Raw genomic sequence first — 17,037 nt, forward strand, 5'->3', positions numbered from 1 at the left:
ATTAAACTGAATTTTGATTGCAAATTTTATTTTCAACATTCTTTTCAATTTTTTTTATAGAAAGACAAGAAAATATTTGATTAAACATGATCACAAGACATTGAACAAAAATATGAAACAAGTCAACAGAATATTGATACAAATCTCTAAAATGTCAGAATGTCATCCATTAAGCTGAAGCTGATATTTTGTTTCCACTTTTGAAATTCTTAAATTATATGCTACTATTCATTTAATTGTAAAGATTTTAAGATAACGAACCTTTCTGTACCCAGGTTGATACATAAGCTGTATTAACTTGGTTATATTTGCAGAATATTTTACCCCCCAAAAAAGCTAGTATTTCAGGATGGCACTGACATCTCAAATGTGTCATTAAAGGTTGCCAATGAAATCTTCAGCAGAAAGAATATTAACCTTGAATTATGTGAGCAGATTCTCTGGAAGGAAAAAGTGAAATTAACTATCAAAGTCTAGTTACTATCAACTGCTACAAACGAATACAACTTATACATTTCATATGGAACTTAAATGCTCAATGGTATTTAGAGATGATGCTTTGAATAATAAATTCATTTCTCAAGCCTTTCTAGTTGGGGGAGGTATATTGCTCATTTAAAATATACATCTGCTGGTTGAGTTTATAATAATTCTACATACAACAGACTGCGATCTGTATCATTTACATTTTTTTAAGTACTCCAGCCAATGAGACAGCAGCCAGAAGAGGGCGTTTTTGCATAGATCTAATAATAATAATCAAATTTAACCCTCTTCATTGTCTCAAAACATCAACCAATTGAAAGCTTGTTAAAACCAGGGAGACTCACTGATATCCTTTGATCAGAATTGGAGTGATTTCTGTCAAACGTCAACAGTTGACAGATATTTTGATACATTGGAGTAAGGCTCATTTCCATAATTCGTTTGGGATGTACCATTATAAACACCATCTTGGAAAGTTTTTGAGCCTCTTCTCTCTACCTCATGCCTGCTCTTACATATCTAAAATGTGGTTATGAATAAAGAAAACACATCAAATGCATATCTGCTTTTATCAAATTGAAGGCTTCTTTTTTGATGACTGTTGTTGTCAATGAGAACACTATAAAATGATCTTAGAAAATATTAAAAAATGGAAAACATTTATTATTGCTGCCTGGTAAACAACTGGAAGATAATTAAATTTGATTCCTTACAAAATATTAAGACAATTTTTGACACAGTCATAAAGCGAAGAATAGCTTAGTAAAAGAGACTTAATGTTTATGAAAGCTGTATTCCTTTTCAAATACGAATCAAGGCTTAACTTGATTCATTAAAACTAAAAACCGTGATGTAATTTGATGTAAGTGCCCATTTTTACTGACTTGTGGAGATGTGAAATATTCACATCATAAAATGAGATGTATTCTGAGTCTGTTGTGATTAGTTACTCAAAAGAATACAAAATATACCTTAATTCTGGAAACTTCTCGTTGTGCTGAATTATTTAGTTAATGGATTGTCCATCCAATTACAATTCAGTTCATGATGGTACTTTCTCAGAAAAGTCGCCCAAGAGGGAGCCTGGGTACAAAACCAAACAACATGGTCCATGCTAAACCCAGTCCCCTTACACTGAGAGTGCCACTGTGAGTTCATGATGGTACTGTCTCAGAAAAGTCACCCAAGATGGAGCCTGGATACAAAAACCAAACGACTTTGCTGATCCACTCTCTCAACCACTGCGACATTATCAAGACTGTGATCACGTCAAACGTAAAAGAGACTGACAGCAAATTCTTCTTTAGATCAGAGCTATTTATTCTTGGCTGCCAGTGACTGGAGTTAAGTTATCCCAGATTAACACTAGGTCCTATTTATTTTATGTTTGTAGGCAAAAAAGCCAACTTTTTATATAAAATACACACAAGAAAATCATTCCCTTCATATATGTACACAGACTCATAATTTTAACACCTTGCCTCCAAAGATGATTTCACCTACGTTGCCACTGATCAGCCCACCCATTCATATTAAGTGACATACAAATATTTCTCAGCATTATTATAACAACTGTATCTAAGACTTACTATGTATATTACTATATATGACACCCCTATTGTCCCTCCCCACCCCCCTGAGCCCCATTGCGAGCCCCCGTTAATTACCCACTAACGAATACAAATTTTCAGGATCTTCCGGATCAAGTTTAGGGGTCTGTTTTGGTCCTGGTGGGTTAATCTTGAGGTCCTGGCCAATGCTGTCATAATTCGGATTCACTTCCACCACCATCTCATCACCGGCTGCCTGGATTGGTTTTGTGATTGGTGTTACTTCTTGGTAGATTGAGAGTCCCTCCGAGTTACTGTAAATATAAGCAATAATGTTTAACAATAAGATACCAGCCATCTAACACTGTAGAGATAAGTTAACCAAATACATGCTGAACCATCAAGTAGGTCTACCTGTTTAGGTCTATCATATCACAATGTCACATACGTTGAACTGTTTTTTTGATGTACGCCTATTTATAAATATTTTATATTTATACTGGTTTAAAATAAAACCAAATCGAAATGCCAATACTCCAACGAGTCAAATTTTCTGAAACATTTTCATTCAATTTGTGTTTGGGGTCCTCACAGTAATTTAGCAATGAAATATAATGAAGGACGATCCAAGGCTCTTCAAAATAAATTTGTCATCAACAAAAAAATGACGGTATCAATCTTCAAGATGCCACAAAACAAGAGTGATAAAGGCATTGACACTTGTCTAGCATAAATCATGTCAAATCTTGAGTGTCATTTAATATCCAACGTTACATACTCCTGTTTATTACGTTCACCTACAAAAGTATCTGGGATAAAATCCTAAAGATTTGATTCACTTTTTCGTAGTGGTATTCCTGTGGCACGTTGTGGAGCTTCACCGAGATATCGGGAAAGCTCATCAATGAAACAAAATTTACAAATTCCTCTGAGAAATTTCAAATCGTAAAGGCCACGCTTTTTAATGTCAAATTTAAAAAATTGTCTTAATGGCCTCTGTAGCTTCAGCGTTACTGGCTTTTAGTCCGGTGCACTGTGTGGATTCTGAATTAAAATCCTTGCTAACGAATCTAGTCATTTGTGGATGATAAGAACAAAGAGGATGATACGTGTAGGCTTATCAAATATGTGTAGCTGATTATAAATCTGTGCCGTGTCTAAAAGTATAAATGATTGATTGATTTATTGGCTGATGGATTTAGGATATTTAAACTGAAAGATGACAAATGAACACAAAACCTTCTCTAATATGCCCTAATCTACTTTCTCTACTATTCTGTGATACGCTAACCTGTGTGATATTACTGATAAGGTATGATTAGGCCTATACTGTGGATGGACAGAGAGTAGGAAGTAGGTACATGAAGGTCAAAGGTTAATGGTGCTGAGGGAATGAAAAGATGATGACGGAGTCAGGATATTTCAAGCCATAGCCACTTGCCATAGATTTTAAAGTGCAAACTGAAATTGCTAAAAGATTTCAAATTAATTTCTCTTTGAGTCTGACCCACTTAAAAGTTATGCACAGACACTGAGGAATGTTCCATTAGATATTTGAATGTCCAAGGGTGAAAAATGCTTTCGAGTGTGACAGTGACCGCAACCTTGGTAAAATTTTAGCAAATCATTCTTTGAAATTCTAGCATAATTTGGATAATTTCTGATAAACTAGCTTGAAGGCATACTTTGGGTGATGATCTTAGCTTATATCCTATATAGATGACAACATTCTGTTCCCTTCAAAACATAACATTAATACCAAAGCTACAAAACGTTTAATTTGTTACATGACATTAAATGAAACCACTGCTTAGACCAACATAAAAGTATATTTTATTACCATTTTCCGTTTTTGAGAAAATACCCTTTTGACCATTGAAAGCTACTCGCTTAAAATAGATTAGATGACACACTAATGTATTGCTATTAATATATTGTTGAAACGTTTCTACAACACATTTTATACCAATGTGTAACATTAAAAACTACGGTGTAATGAAGTAAATAAATGTGCGATGTCCAGTGAGGTATTAGGTTTAATGGAAACACACATACAGTTAGTACACCACACCCACACTAGGCACACCCAGTTATGACCAATATACCTCACCTTATAGGTCAACATTTCTCTCACTGCAATCAAAGTACAGATTGGGATTCAACGATAATCATTATAATTAATTATAATTCATGAACTCTATAACTGGGTATAATTTGAACCAAATAAATAGCATCCTGGCAAATCTTTAACTTTGGTAGAAAACAACTTGGCCGGTCACCTTGACACCATTGAAGGTCCTCAACATAAGCACAAAATCTTAGCATGATAAAAAAAGACAGGCTTTCCATTGTATTTTCTTAGAGGCTCCGACACTTTTTATTATTCTAGACATACAGAAAAGAGTTCAAACTGAAAATGTGCCAGAGATGGTCTTGGGATCTCAGACTTGCTAACCATTATTTGACTTTCCTAGAATATTTTTAGCAACCATTATTGGATTGATCATTATTATAACCTTAATTAATGGTCATCAGTTTTAATAAGCCCCAAAATATATTTAACCTGCTAAAATGTGCTGGAAGTTTGCACCGGTACTTCAAGTTTCCTTCAGGTTCTGGTCCTCTGTGTTGCATACCAGACGTTTGAGGAGTGCTAAACTAGGTATTTAAATGTCTCACTATTGGTCAGTACTTTTAGAGTGGCAGTAAATTGCATGTTAAAATTGTAGTAAGGATGACTACAATCTGACTTTCTAGCATATTAAGGGGCAATGATGACCTTAAATTATTGAGGATCTTATTAGGAGAGTTATAGGCATAGCTCTGGAGTTCAAGAGGAACTTAAAGGCATTGAAGACTCGCCCCAAACCACGTGCCACCCGCTGAAAACTTTCCGTTGCTTGCAAGTTACATTTTTTTCTCGTCGCTACAAAATGCAGAGGGTAATGAAACGTGATACCTTGTTATCTTTTATCTAGACCTGAGATGTCCATCGCTGCTATGTACACTGTGTTTGTATACTGTGCTGTAGGTATTGACCGTAGCTGTATGTATTGACTGTACACTAGTGTCTAATTACCGATGGTATCAAGCTGTGAGTGTATTTTCTGGGACCGATGGTGGTGTCTAACACTTCTGTTACACCTAATCGAAACTAGGTCAGATTACCGGCATTAGACGTTTCTTTTTGCGCGAGTCTTAACTCCCTTTAAACATTCTTTTAAAAACACAAGTAATCAAACTCTTCAACAAATTCTGAATATGCTGGTATATACCTAAAAAGTAAACCTATCAAGGTCCAATACATAGTTACAGCTAGTATCCTCCAAATAAAAAAACCCTATAGTGTCAACATTTTCTCTTACAAAGCAAATTCCTCACCTATGTAAAACAGCCCTTTTGGGAAAGGGAGATGGGAACAATGTGAAAGACAAAGTTTCTAACAGACCACTGACTTTGTATCATTCTCTTGAAAGTAACATAGGAGATTATTATATAACTTACCTTACACTAACCCTGGGGGCAGGCACAGGGGCTTTCTTTGCTTCCCCAAGTTCTGCAATGGAAGAAAAGGTCAGGGAATAATATGTCCAGTACCGCATAGCAAACTACTTTGCAAAATGGGCAAACTGCTATACAAGGTCCAGTATTGCATAGCAAACTGCTTTGAAAAATGGGAAAACTGCCATACAAGGTCCAAAATTAGTGCAGCAGTTTTTGTACACAGTTACCACACTATTGCATTCAATCTAATACAGTGTAATTACCGTAAATGGGCGAAATAATTCATGAAAGCACTTCAGAATACAAAAACTGACATTTCCTGCTTTCACTGCAAAAAGTTGAGTTGTTTTCAATTAGGCTTGTGTTGATTAAAAAATTGCTTTCACAAAAGTATTTTAATACAAGTGAACTTTCAAACATGGCAGTTATCCTGATCAGTTAGTTGCATATGTAGCTACTAATGATACAGAGAGTTAGGAGGACATGCAAAGTCACCGAAGAACTCTGTACAAGTACATCATACTCACTTGTAGGAGACTTTGGTTCGTCTTGGTTTCTGTTGTCATCGCGCATCTGCACAGAAGTAGTCTGCTCGGTACCAGGCTGCTTGGTTACGGACGTCGGATTCTCCGTCGATTTAACCGAACTCTTCGCCCTCCTTTCCATCATCTTCTTCTCAAATTCAGAAAGCTCTTTACCTCCCCCTTGCTTAGAGTCGGGTGGAAATGCTGAAAATTTATTACTTTGATTCTTCTTAATAGATTTCTAAGAAAAAAAGATATATATAAAAGGAGATGAAATTTCACACAATCGTCATTGAACTGGGTAAGTGAGGACGCAGTGCTTTTACATTTTTTTTTTCAATTTTCGTAAAAATTTGGGTAGATTGGAGTGCATGATTTGAGTGTAGTCAAGAAGGAGAGGCATGAACTAAATCCATTATACCCCCCCCCCAAAAAAAAAAAAGAAGTCGCAGAAAATATTTGCCCGGCAGCCCAAAAGTTAGAGTACTTTGAAAAGTTTTCAGTAATACGATTTAAAATTTTGACAGGTTAAGCATACATGTCATCAGCCAAGTGTCACTGAAAGGGAGATTTGGAATATGAAATGAAGTATTTTTATCTTTCTCAAGAAGACTGCTTAAGAGGAAATTTTGGATATAAGTTGCAATCGATACTAGCTGAATGCTCACAAAAAACATGAACAAAGACAATAGGTTGTTTATTTTCACAGAGCTTCTACGATGCCAGCTTTTCCATAAACAACAGCACAAAGGCATGTCGAAATTGGTGAAATTTTTGTCTCTATTGGAGTTAATACAATTTATGTAAAAACCTTTACACTATATATATACAGTCCTATTGACTGCTACTCTAGTTTCCATACTCAGGTAGATATTTGTTCAGTTTTTATTTTCCATATAAGTATATTACAACATCTTTCAATCTCTCAGTTCTTCATTAATGGCTGAGCAATTTGAACATTTTCACATTCTAGACATGTTGTGATGAAACAATACAGAAGGTAGCTAGGTGAATAATATTACCAGCAAGAGTTCTATCGTGGAGTGGATAACTTTGAAACAAGGTTTTAGGCATCTCGGAGGTTGCAGGTTTCACTTCTCCCAGACAATGAAGGTGGCTTTAATAGCAACTGATCCATCCATACCTCCAGGAGCAATCCATCATTTAGTGCCCATCTGATCTAGTATTCCACAAGCGGACAAATAGTCTCTTAAATCTACAGTAACCTGTCCCTCTCTCAACACCTTCTCAGGAGAATGTGTAGTTGCTAATTACCATCTTTCTAAACATTGGTTGTTTTTTATTGGACTATTGTTAAGATTCAAACATTTCATTGCGTTGGTACATACCAGAATGTTGTCTAGTTCTTGTACTGCTTGTGGACCCTTGCTGGACCCTTCGTTCTTCTTAACAGGTTCATCATTAATTGAACGTAGTTTCACTTGCCCTTTCTTAATCCTCTTCATCATCTCTTCGATGGTGGCGTTGTACTGCTGTTGATGAGGATCTATCGACAGAATATTGCATGTATAAGATTCTGGCAACACTCTGAGAGAAGCCGATTAATACCCATCGGTCATCACTTACATTTTCCGATGACTAATGCTGCAGGAATAAGCTTCTGGCAATTGTTTGGAAAAAAGCAATATATACAGATCGGCCACAACTGAATCTCCAAAACTTAGTGGACAGAGCAGAGGACTTCCTCTTTCAAAATTATTTACATGTTCCTCAACATTTTTTTTCATCTATCCATCCACCGTGGAGATAACTTAACATTTCCAAGTTATCATGGTTTGCCATTTGCGGCACCTGTTGCCAACAGCAAAGGCTAAAGACATAAATATTGGGTCCAATCATCCAATCAACTACGGGCAAGTAACTCTATTTGTCAAAATATACAAAAGTTTGTTTACCAGAAAGAGGAATGAAATAAAGAGATAATGAATCTAGTGCAGCAAAGATGAAACCATGAGTCTTGTGTGTTTCTTCAATATACCTACTTCCCCATATGTTAGGAGTGTTAGCTCAGTGGTTAACGCCGGTGCCTTTCAATCATATGGTCCTGAATTCGAGTCACTCCAAAATTAATGTATGCTGTCCAGTTACAGAGTTGTTTACAATTTACAAGTCTTAATCATAGACGTTAAATATGAATCTAAGAGACAGACTTCGGTCAGCTTGTGGCTTTGATAAGCCAATGATGGCTTCTTCGCGAGTTCCTGCTTGCAGGAGGATCTAAAAATTCATTCATTCAAATCATGTTATTCTATCATCAGGACTATAGCCGAACAAGTAAAATGGGTTATTAAATCGAGGATCTTTCCTAGGTCTTTGATGATCTTTCTTTCTTGTCTCTGCTTACCTTTCTTTGCTCCTGTCGGGCCACCAGGTCCTGATGCATTGCTTTTGTTTATTATTGACCTCAAGATCCTAAAAAATCAAGAATATTTTAAAATCATCAACACAAACAAAAACAACACTGAAAACAAGCTACAATGAGATGACATTGCGGTCTTTTCTTAAACTATCGTCATGCCGACGTGAGTGTCGCCTTCAAACTTTCTTAGCTTATTTCCTTGGTCAAACCAACACGGATTCGTCATTAGGTAATCACTACCTGCAGAGTATTTAAAGCATTCGATAAATACTTACTAAATATGTATGTACTTTCTTCAGTCAAAAGCATTTTCTGAATATCAATTTTGAAATTAAAGCACAGAAAATGACCAAATGGCTCAGAGGAAGATTGCAAGATTACAACCAGACATGAAGGAAGCTATTATATTGATGAATACAACATTGGTTTTATAAAGGCTGCTGAATTTGTGTACAAAATAGCAGAGAAGCTGTGATCGTTGGCCGACACTGATGAAAGCTTTTAAAATATATCAAATGTGAAAAAAGGAAATATGGTTTCCAAATCTTTTATCTCCATTTACAGGATCATCTAAAAGATTTTATCATACCTGAACTTAGATAGTTTACCACGTTGAAAATTAAATTCTCGACCTTTAACCTTCTGAAGTTTCGTGAGAACATAGTTTAGGAACAGAAGCTATTAGTGTCTTAAATTTTGACAAATTGAACATTGATGAAAGAAAGAAATGATTTCATCAAAGAGTGGGGGTGGTGGTGGGGAGGTGGTGGGGGGGGGGGAGTTACAACTTGCAGGGAAGGAGCTAGGGTTATAGGCAGTGGCATCACCCACATGAATTGGGAAAGGGAGGCCTCAGTAAGCATGTTTTATCCAAGTTTCAAGAAGATGTGTTGCAACCTAGTGCTATCTACAGGCTGATGAAATAAAAGAGTCTGATTAGATACAATGGTTTTGCAATACAACCACATAGGCTCTAGCTACCTTTGCCTGTGTTGCATTAATATGGACATTTACAAGTTTAACATGAAATGTCTATGATGGTTTTTGTTAACACATCTCTGTTGAATAAACTGGTTGTTTGATTAGGTTAATTGCTGATTGTTTCCCGGCCATGCTTGGATACGTTTCATATTTATCTCAATCTATCTTGTGGGAGGGCAGGGAGTGGGACGTTGCCCCCTCCCCTAGTGTTTAAATCAACATCAACATTGGAGCAAACGTTATGATTAGAAAACAGCAAAGACTATAATATGATAGCATGTAGTATATTAGACTTCCAGTTGATAAGATCACAAGCTGGATTCTCTATGAAAGAATAACACTGGTGTGATATGAACCAATCAGAAGTCGAATACCCATCCAATTGCAGATAAGTGTAAATAATTTCTGAACATACATAAATGTTCACAGAGAAGTATAAACAAACACACAGTCACAGTGGATTTATATCATAAACAAAAATATACATATGGCAATAAGATGATTGACAGTTTGGTCTATTAATGTATTGAGTATATTAAGGAAGTAAGTAACTAGGATAGAAAGTAACTAAGACAAAATGTAACTAGGACAGACAACAAATATAGGACAGACAGTAACTGTAGGACAGACAGTACATCAGACAGACATTAAATAGGAAAGACAGTAACTTGGATGGACAGTAGCAGGGAGAGACAGTAACTATTGGACAGACAGTAACTAAGAGAGACAGTATAACTATAGGACAGACAGTATAACTAGGACAGATGATAAATAGGAAAACAGTCATTAGGAGAGACAGTTGCTATAGAAAAGACAGTAACTATATTGGACAGACAGTAAATAGGAAAGACAGTAACTAAAAGAAACAGTATAACTATAGGACAGACAGTATAACTAGGACAGATGATAAATAGGAAAACAGTCATTAGGAGAGACAGTTGCTATAGAAAAGACAGTAACTATATTGGACAGACAGTAAAAAGGAAAGACAGTAACTAAAAGAAACAGTATAACTATAGGACAGACAGTATAACTAGGACAGATGATAAATAGGAAAACAGTCATTAGGAGAGACAGTTGCTATAGAAAAGACAGTAACTATATTGGACAGACAGTAAATAGGAAAGACAGTAACTAAAAGAAACAGTATAACTATAGGACAGACAGTATAACTAGGACGGATGATAAATAGGAAAACAGTCATTAGGAGAGACAGTTGCTATAGAAAAGACAGTAACTATAGGACAGACAATAAATAGGAAAGACAGTAACTAGGATGGACAGTAACTTGGACAGACACTAACTATAGGACAGAGAGTAACTATAGGACATACAGTAGCTAAGACAGTAAATAGGAAAGACAGTAACTAGGACGGACAGTAACTAGGATAATCAGTAAGACAGTTACTAGGACAGACACTAACTATAGGACAGAGAGTAACTAAGACAGTAAATAGGAAAGACAGTAACTATATTGGACAGACAGTAAAAAGGAAAGACAGTAACTAAAAGAAACAGTATAACTATAGGACAGACAGTATAACTAGGACAGATGATAAATAGGAAAACAGTCATTAGGAGAGACAGTTGCTATAGAAAAGACAGTAACTATATTGGACAGACAGTAAATAGGAAAGACAGTAACTAAAAGAAACAGTATTACTATAGGACAGACAGTATAACTAGGACGGATGATAAATAGGAAAACAGTCATTAGGAGAGACAGTTGCTATAGAAAAGACAGTAACTATAGGACAGACAATAAATAGGAAAGACAGTAACTAGGATGGACAGTAACTTGGACAGACACTAACTATAGGACAGAGAGTAACTATAGGACATACAGTAGCTAAGACAGTAAATAGGAAAGACAGTAACTAGGACGGACAGTAACTAGGATAATCAGTAAGACAGTTACTAGGACAGACACTAACTATAGGACAGAGAGTAACTAAGACAGTAAATAGGAAAGACAGTAACTAGGATAATCAGTAAGACAGTTACTAGGACAGACACTAACAATAGGACAGAGAGTAACCATAGGACATACAGTAACTAAGACAGTAGGAAAGACAGTAACTAGGATAATCAGTAAGACAGTTACTAGGACAGACACTAACTATAGGACAGAGAGTAACTAAGACAGTAAATAGGAAAGACAGTAACTAGAATAATCAGTAAGACAGTAACTAGGCCAGACACTAACAATAGGACAGAGAGTAACTATAGGACATACAGTAACTAAGACAGTAGGAAAGACAGTTTCTAGGGTGGACAATAAATAGGACAGACAATTACTAGGACATTAAGTAATAAGGACAAATAGTAACTAGGAGAGATATAAGGGCAGACAGTACCAATAGGACAGGCAGTAACTAAGACAGATAGTAAATATGACAGACAGTAACTAGGACAGATAGTAAATAGGATAGACAGTAACTAGGAGAGACAAGGACACACAGTCATTATAGGACAAACAGTAACTAAGAGAGACAGTAAAAAGGATAGACAGTAACAAAGGCAGAAAGTAACAAGGACAAACAATAACTAGAAAAGACATAAATCTATAGGACAGACAGTAACAATAAGACAGACAGTAACTAAGTGATGAGGACAGATGGTAGGACAGACAACTTCTAGTTAGATTTGTTTCTATGGTAAAACAAAGCTAACATAGATTTGCTTTCTGTTTCAGGGAATATGCTAAGTTTCTACATTATCTGTGTTTTTAGTCAAATCTGAAAGCAAATATAAATCACTCTCCGTGGAAGAGATATCATATGATGATTCTATTAAGTATAATTTCATAGAAGTAGCAAAGTAATTTATACATATGCCAATCTTAGCAAAAGTGATTATTAATATCCTCACGTCTTTTATAACAGCTTATAATTGCGAATGTCATAATTATGCAATATCTTAACTCTGTGTTGAATATTTAATTTGCAAACCAGAGAATTTATGAGCAGTTGATAATATGACAAAGCAAGCAGACTTTGGTTATCAATAACTAAGCCTTACCCAGATGCTAGAATTCTGTGATTTTAAACAAAACAAGACAAACATATTCAATACCAATTACTCAAAGGACAAAACTGAAAGTTGTAAAAAGGTTTAAAACTGAAGAAGTAGAAGGGGTGGGGGAGGGGGTTAGGAGGGAGGAGGGACCAAGTGGGCTTTATGTTTGAGGGGTTACCCATTTTTCGAAGGTCTTGTCTAGTTGTACTGTACAAACTTTAAACTTTAAGTTCTTGTATCATATGTGGGAAATGTTTTCTGCTCTTTGGAAGAATAGGGTCCAAGCCAGAATTTGGGAAGGTTATAGGGACATGGGCCAACTATAATCCCTTTGGCTGGATGCAATTGACAGGAATACATAACAGAGAATAGGCTGAGACCATCACTATGAAATACAGGATTGCTATACTGTCAATTAATACAGGATTGGGGTAGTGTGCGGTGTGGGTGTATGGTATATGAATTATATGCTTCGTATAGTAGAGGGGAAAGTGAATGCACAGTGTAAAAGGTTAAAGGGATTAAGGTGTCCAATGTGTTTGAGATAGGAGATATGGGGAGTCCAGAATATATTGTAACGGTAAAATGTTTGCCACCAAATATGAAAGTCTTTACATCATGTGTCTTGCAATAAGTTTACAATCTACTGAATATTACATCTCAATGCATCTTGATTTCTACTCATAAATAGAACGAGATGTTTAGATTTGTAAAAAAATATAGCTATAAGAATAGAAATTGAAGAGATACATTAATAGATGTATAAGGTACTCCACCTTGTACCCTCCGTTTAGCATATATACTGCCTTTCACCTTAACGTGACCTTTCACCTTTACGTGACCTTTCAGCTTTACGTGACCTATCCACCAAAGCCCAACAAGCACCCACAAGAAAGACAGAGTATAAAGACCATGTGACAGATACAAACACATACACACAGACTAACTCATAATATCAATTATACATAATGGGAGAAAGGCCTTGCATTTCCTATACCCTAACCCCTCATCCTCCCCGTCCAGGAGAAAATTCATATGGCCCTGACTAACATCATGAACAGATTATCATTTGAAAATCCTTCAAATTAATTTGATAGGAAATTCACATTAAACTATGAACAAATATGGTAAACAGGTTCTCCACACTGTCATGTGGGGCAACCATCGTCATGGAGACGGAGAGACATGTTCTCATGTGAGATCATGGCTTGTTTAACCAATGTGGATCAGAGTAATATAAGATTTCAAGGAAATTGAATGTGAATTTTAATTTATAGCTGTTAGTCTGTTTGGCTGCACATGATCTTTATGACCCATCTTTTTGTCTTATCACGGCTTAAATTAAAGGATACAAGCTGATTTTCATATTTACCTCATTTTCTTCCTTTTTAGAGAGAGATTTCAGAGATTGATAAAGTTCAATGTGACTTTATTTCATCACTAGGATGTGAAATGTTGTTAGTAGACATCAAAAGTGATGCTTACTTATGTTCATCGTCATGAATAAAATGAAGTGAACTCAACCGAAAGTTGGCAACATGTCATAACAAACTGAAGTGAAATTTGGCAATGTATAGTTTTAAGGAACACACACATTGAATGCTAAAAGCTAGGGCACTATTAAAGACTGTGTTTTTCATGCTTCTTTGAGAATGATTTACTCTTCCTTCACATGAATAGCCTATTCTTCATTATCTGACTATTACAGGAAAAATCGCTTCTGGAAGAATTATTTCACCATGATGCTACTGTGGTACGTGACCAGATTTATCCCCATATGTACATTGGTAGATTCTACTGACCATGTTACAAGATGTTGGCTGAACACTGGCCAGCAAACTGTCCCTAGGGGGAACCAATTCGGTCACTGTACTACACATGTGTTGGTGAATACTGGTAATAATAATAATTTAATAAATATCATAATGAAAATAATAATATAGCAAATATTGTAAAAATAATGTAAAATGACTAAAACTGTGTCAAAATAGGTCAAAATATGTTAGCAACACCATGGGGAGTAAAATTTGAGCACAAATGATTTCCTGTAACTATAAATGATCTGGCTCAACATGTCATTGCACACTATGTAATGATGTGAACCTGGCATCAATTTACTGATAACGAATAAAAGAGCCACCACTTTCATTTTAATAGCTTTGTTTTTGTCATACTAGAACTGCTGTCTTTATTAATTTTATAATAAATTCACAGCAGTAGCAGCTATTGATATGTGACATATTCATGGGCAGTTTCACTCTTACCAGTAACTAAGGATACAAAGCCACATAGACCATTGAATTGGAATGTGACTCATCTAGAAACATTAACATGAGATGTTACTCAAACTTATGTCAGTCGTCTGGACATTACCATGGTTTCAGTATTAACTTTGTGAAGAACATTGTTTATCGGTCGACAAGAGTGACAAAAACATGTCAAGAGCAAACATTGTCTATTGCTCGTTAAGAATATCGCCGCTTATATGAAGTACGTACTAACAATTGTTTCCGAAAAAAATGCAAGAATAAAAACTTCAATTAGTTATGTCATTATTTTTTTCCCCACCAGAAGACTATCACTATCAAATATCTATAAATTAATGTCTATTTAATACTCACTTGAGAGGGTTCCTTGCAACGGGAGGTGGAGGGGGTGGGGGAGGTGGAGGTGGTGGTGGAGGACGGGCAGCTTCTATGAGATCTTCCACCTCCTTTACCAGTCTGCTGTTTTTATTCTCCAGCTCTGCCAGTTTCTTTTCGGCACTGGCCATCTCCTCTTCTGCAAGCCGCAATTTCTCTCTTAATGTCTCTTGCTCTGCCACATCTTCAGACGAAGTTAATCTCTTCTCAGATTCCTCTAACTGAAAATCATCAAAAGTGCCATGTTACATACTAATACAGTCATCTTATATTATTTTAGGAATTTTTAGTAGGAATGAAAACATTGATGTGGCTAAACTTGTCAAACCAAGGATTGAAGAAGAGAGGGTAGGGCTGACAGAAACAAAAAGGGAATCATGAGAGCATTTCACTTTAAGTTTTATGTATTTTCAGAGGTGGTTTGATTCCTTGCCTTTCCCGCTAAAACCATTTGAAAGTAACGACATATGTTGATGACTACCGCATGCCAACTTCAAACAACTTTATCATATATATATTCCCCTATCTGTCTTGACAGAGAGGGGGATATATTTATCAACTGCATCAAAACAATAACATTTTTCAGTTTTTAATTTTATATCTTGATAAAGTTAAAGAAATTAAGGAATTCACCACCTTTTCTCACATAAAAGAGTCATAACTTCTCTCCATAAATTTGCTCCCGCAGACTCTGTCCTTCTTAAGCCAAGTTCTCGTTTGAGAATGCAAGGAGGATCTGACCCCCAAGGCAGATCAAGATCGTAGCCTGGAGCCTTGCGTACTCAGGATCAAACCCCACAATCTCCTTTCAGTGAGGATCTCGATGGAGGGTGGGGGGGGGTGGGGCGCATCAAGCGATCCTAGATCTCCTGTTACTCGACCTTGTCACTTCTGCATAAACTGCTCTAGAAGTAACTTACCAACATACAGAACAAAGTCCCTCACAGTGAATAGTAGACCATCATTATGACCTTTACGTGATCGGATAATGTTCTTTTGGTTGGAGTTGATTTTGCACCTTGCATTCTCAAATGTGGAAGCGTCCGAGGTCAGCTTTATTGACCTCTCTGGGTTCAAAACAGGATCCTGCTTCTCCTTTCGTTCTCAAATGTGAACGAGGCCTGAATGATTACCAGACATTACATAGGGTCCCTTCAACTATCCAGGGGTGAAAATTCTTAAAGGGTGGTTTTTCAAAGAGGTGTAAAAAGTGACCTTAGATGGTTATCATTTGTCTTTTAGCATATTTGGGGGTGGGGTGAGGAGGCACGGCGAGGGGGGACATACTTCAATATCTTACCTCCCTTTTGTGGTTAAGCCTTTCTTCCTCCAGAGTTTTTGTGAGTTGTTTCACCTCATCCAGGAGCTGAGATATCCGTTCGCTCTCCTCCAAAGTATCATCTAGCATCATCAGACTACGCCTCTGGGCAGCATCAGCTGCTTTCTTCTCTGACATCATCTGTCGGAGAAATATTCATTGTTATGCAAATGACTGCTTGTTGAATTTGCATAAATAATGATTTAGAAATGTTTTCCTCTTTTGACCGTTTCATTAATCTAACAGTAAACTTATAAAAGGACTTGAGTCAATTGGGAGTAGGGAGGTGAGGAAGAAGAGGGGGGGGGGTGTGTTGGTAGCTGGGTGGAGAGGCAGGTGGTACTCTTTGACTAAGGTGGATAAGAGTGCAATAATAGATTGGGGACAGGTAAGAGCTGGAGACAGGTAAAGGAGGAGCGAAGTAAATGCCAATATTTTCAACATATTGATCATCCTTTATGGATCCAGTAAACTTTCTAGTATGTCTGATAAAATCTCTATTCTTTCAAAACCACCATGACTAACAACATCTACTATAAAGATTGATCCCATCAATTTTTATCTCTTATAAAACATTGATCTTGTTTCAATTTTCAACTTACCAAGGTATCTACAAAATAGTTTTGGTCAAAGA

General features: G+C 36.4%; 1 protein-coding gene across 4 annotated transcripts in view; it reads right to left on the reverse strand.

The window, feature by feature from the left end:
- Positions 1 to 6: 6 nt before the first annotated feature.
- Positions 7 to 17,037, reverse strand: part of LOC139967820 (shootin-1-like) — a 54,684-nt gene continuing 37,653 nt past the window's right edge. For 2 of the 4 annotated variants that reach the window (XM_071971924.1, XM_071971928.1), the window contains 8 exons: positions 16,386 to 16,544; positions 15,065 to 15,306; positions 12,447 to 12,461; positions 8,430 to 8,497; positions 7,414 to 7,571; positions 6,068 to 6,305; positions 5,541 to 5,592; positions 7 to 2,350 (listed from right to left, as the gene is read on the reverse strand). In XM_071971924.1, coding sequence (XP_071828025.1) covers positions 2,146 to 2,350; positions 5,541 to 5,592; positions 6,068 to 6,305; positions 7,414 to 7,571; positions 8,430 to 8,497; positions 12,447 to 12,461; positions 15,065 to 15,306; positions 16,386 to 16,544 — 1,137 coding nt within the window. In that variant the 3' untranslated portion in view covers positions 7 to 2,145. Of the gene's footprint in view, positions 2,351 to 4,146; positions 4,170 to 5,540; positions 5,593 to 6,067; positions 6,306 to 7,413; positions 7,572 to 8,429; positions 8,498 to 12,446; positions 12,462 to 15,064; positions 15,307 to 16,385; positions 16,545 to 17,037 lie in introns of all 4 variants that reach the window. The other 2 variants (XM_071971927.1, XM_071971926.1) reach the window with 2 other exon arrangements.

This window comes from Apostichopus japonicus, chromosome 5, assembly GCF_037975245.1.
Source record: "Apostichopus japonicus isolate 1M-3 chromosome 5, ASM3797524v1, whole genome shotgun sequence".
NCBI classification, from domain to species: Eukaryota; Metazoa; Echinodermata; class Holothuroidea; order Aspidochirotida; family Stichopodidae; genus Apostichopus; species Apostichopus japonicus.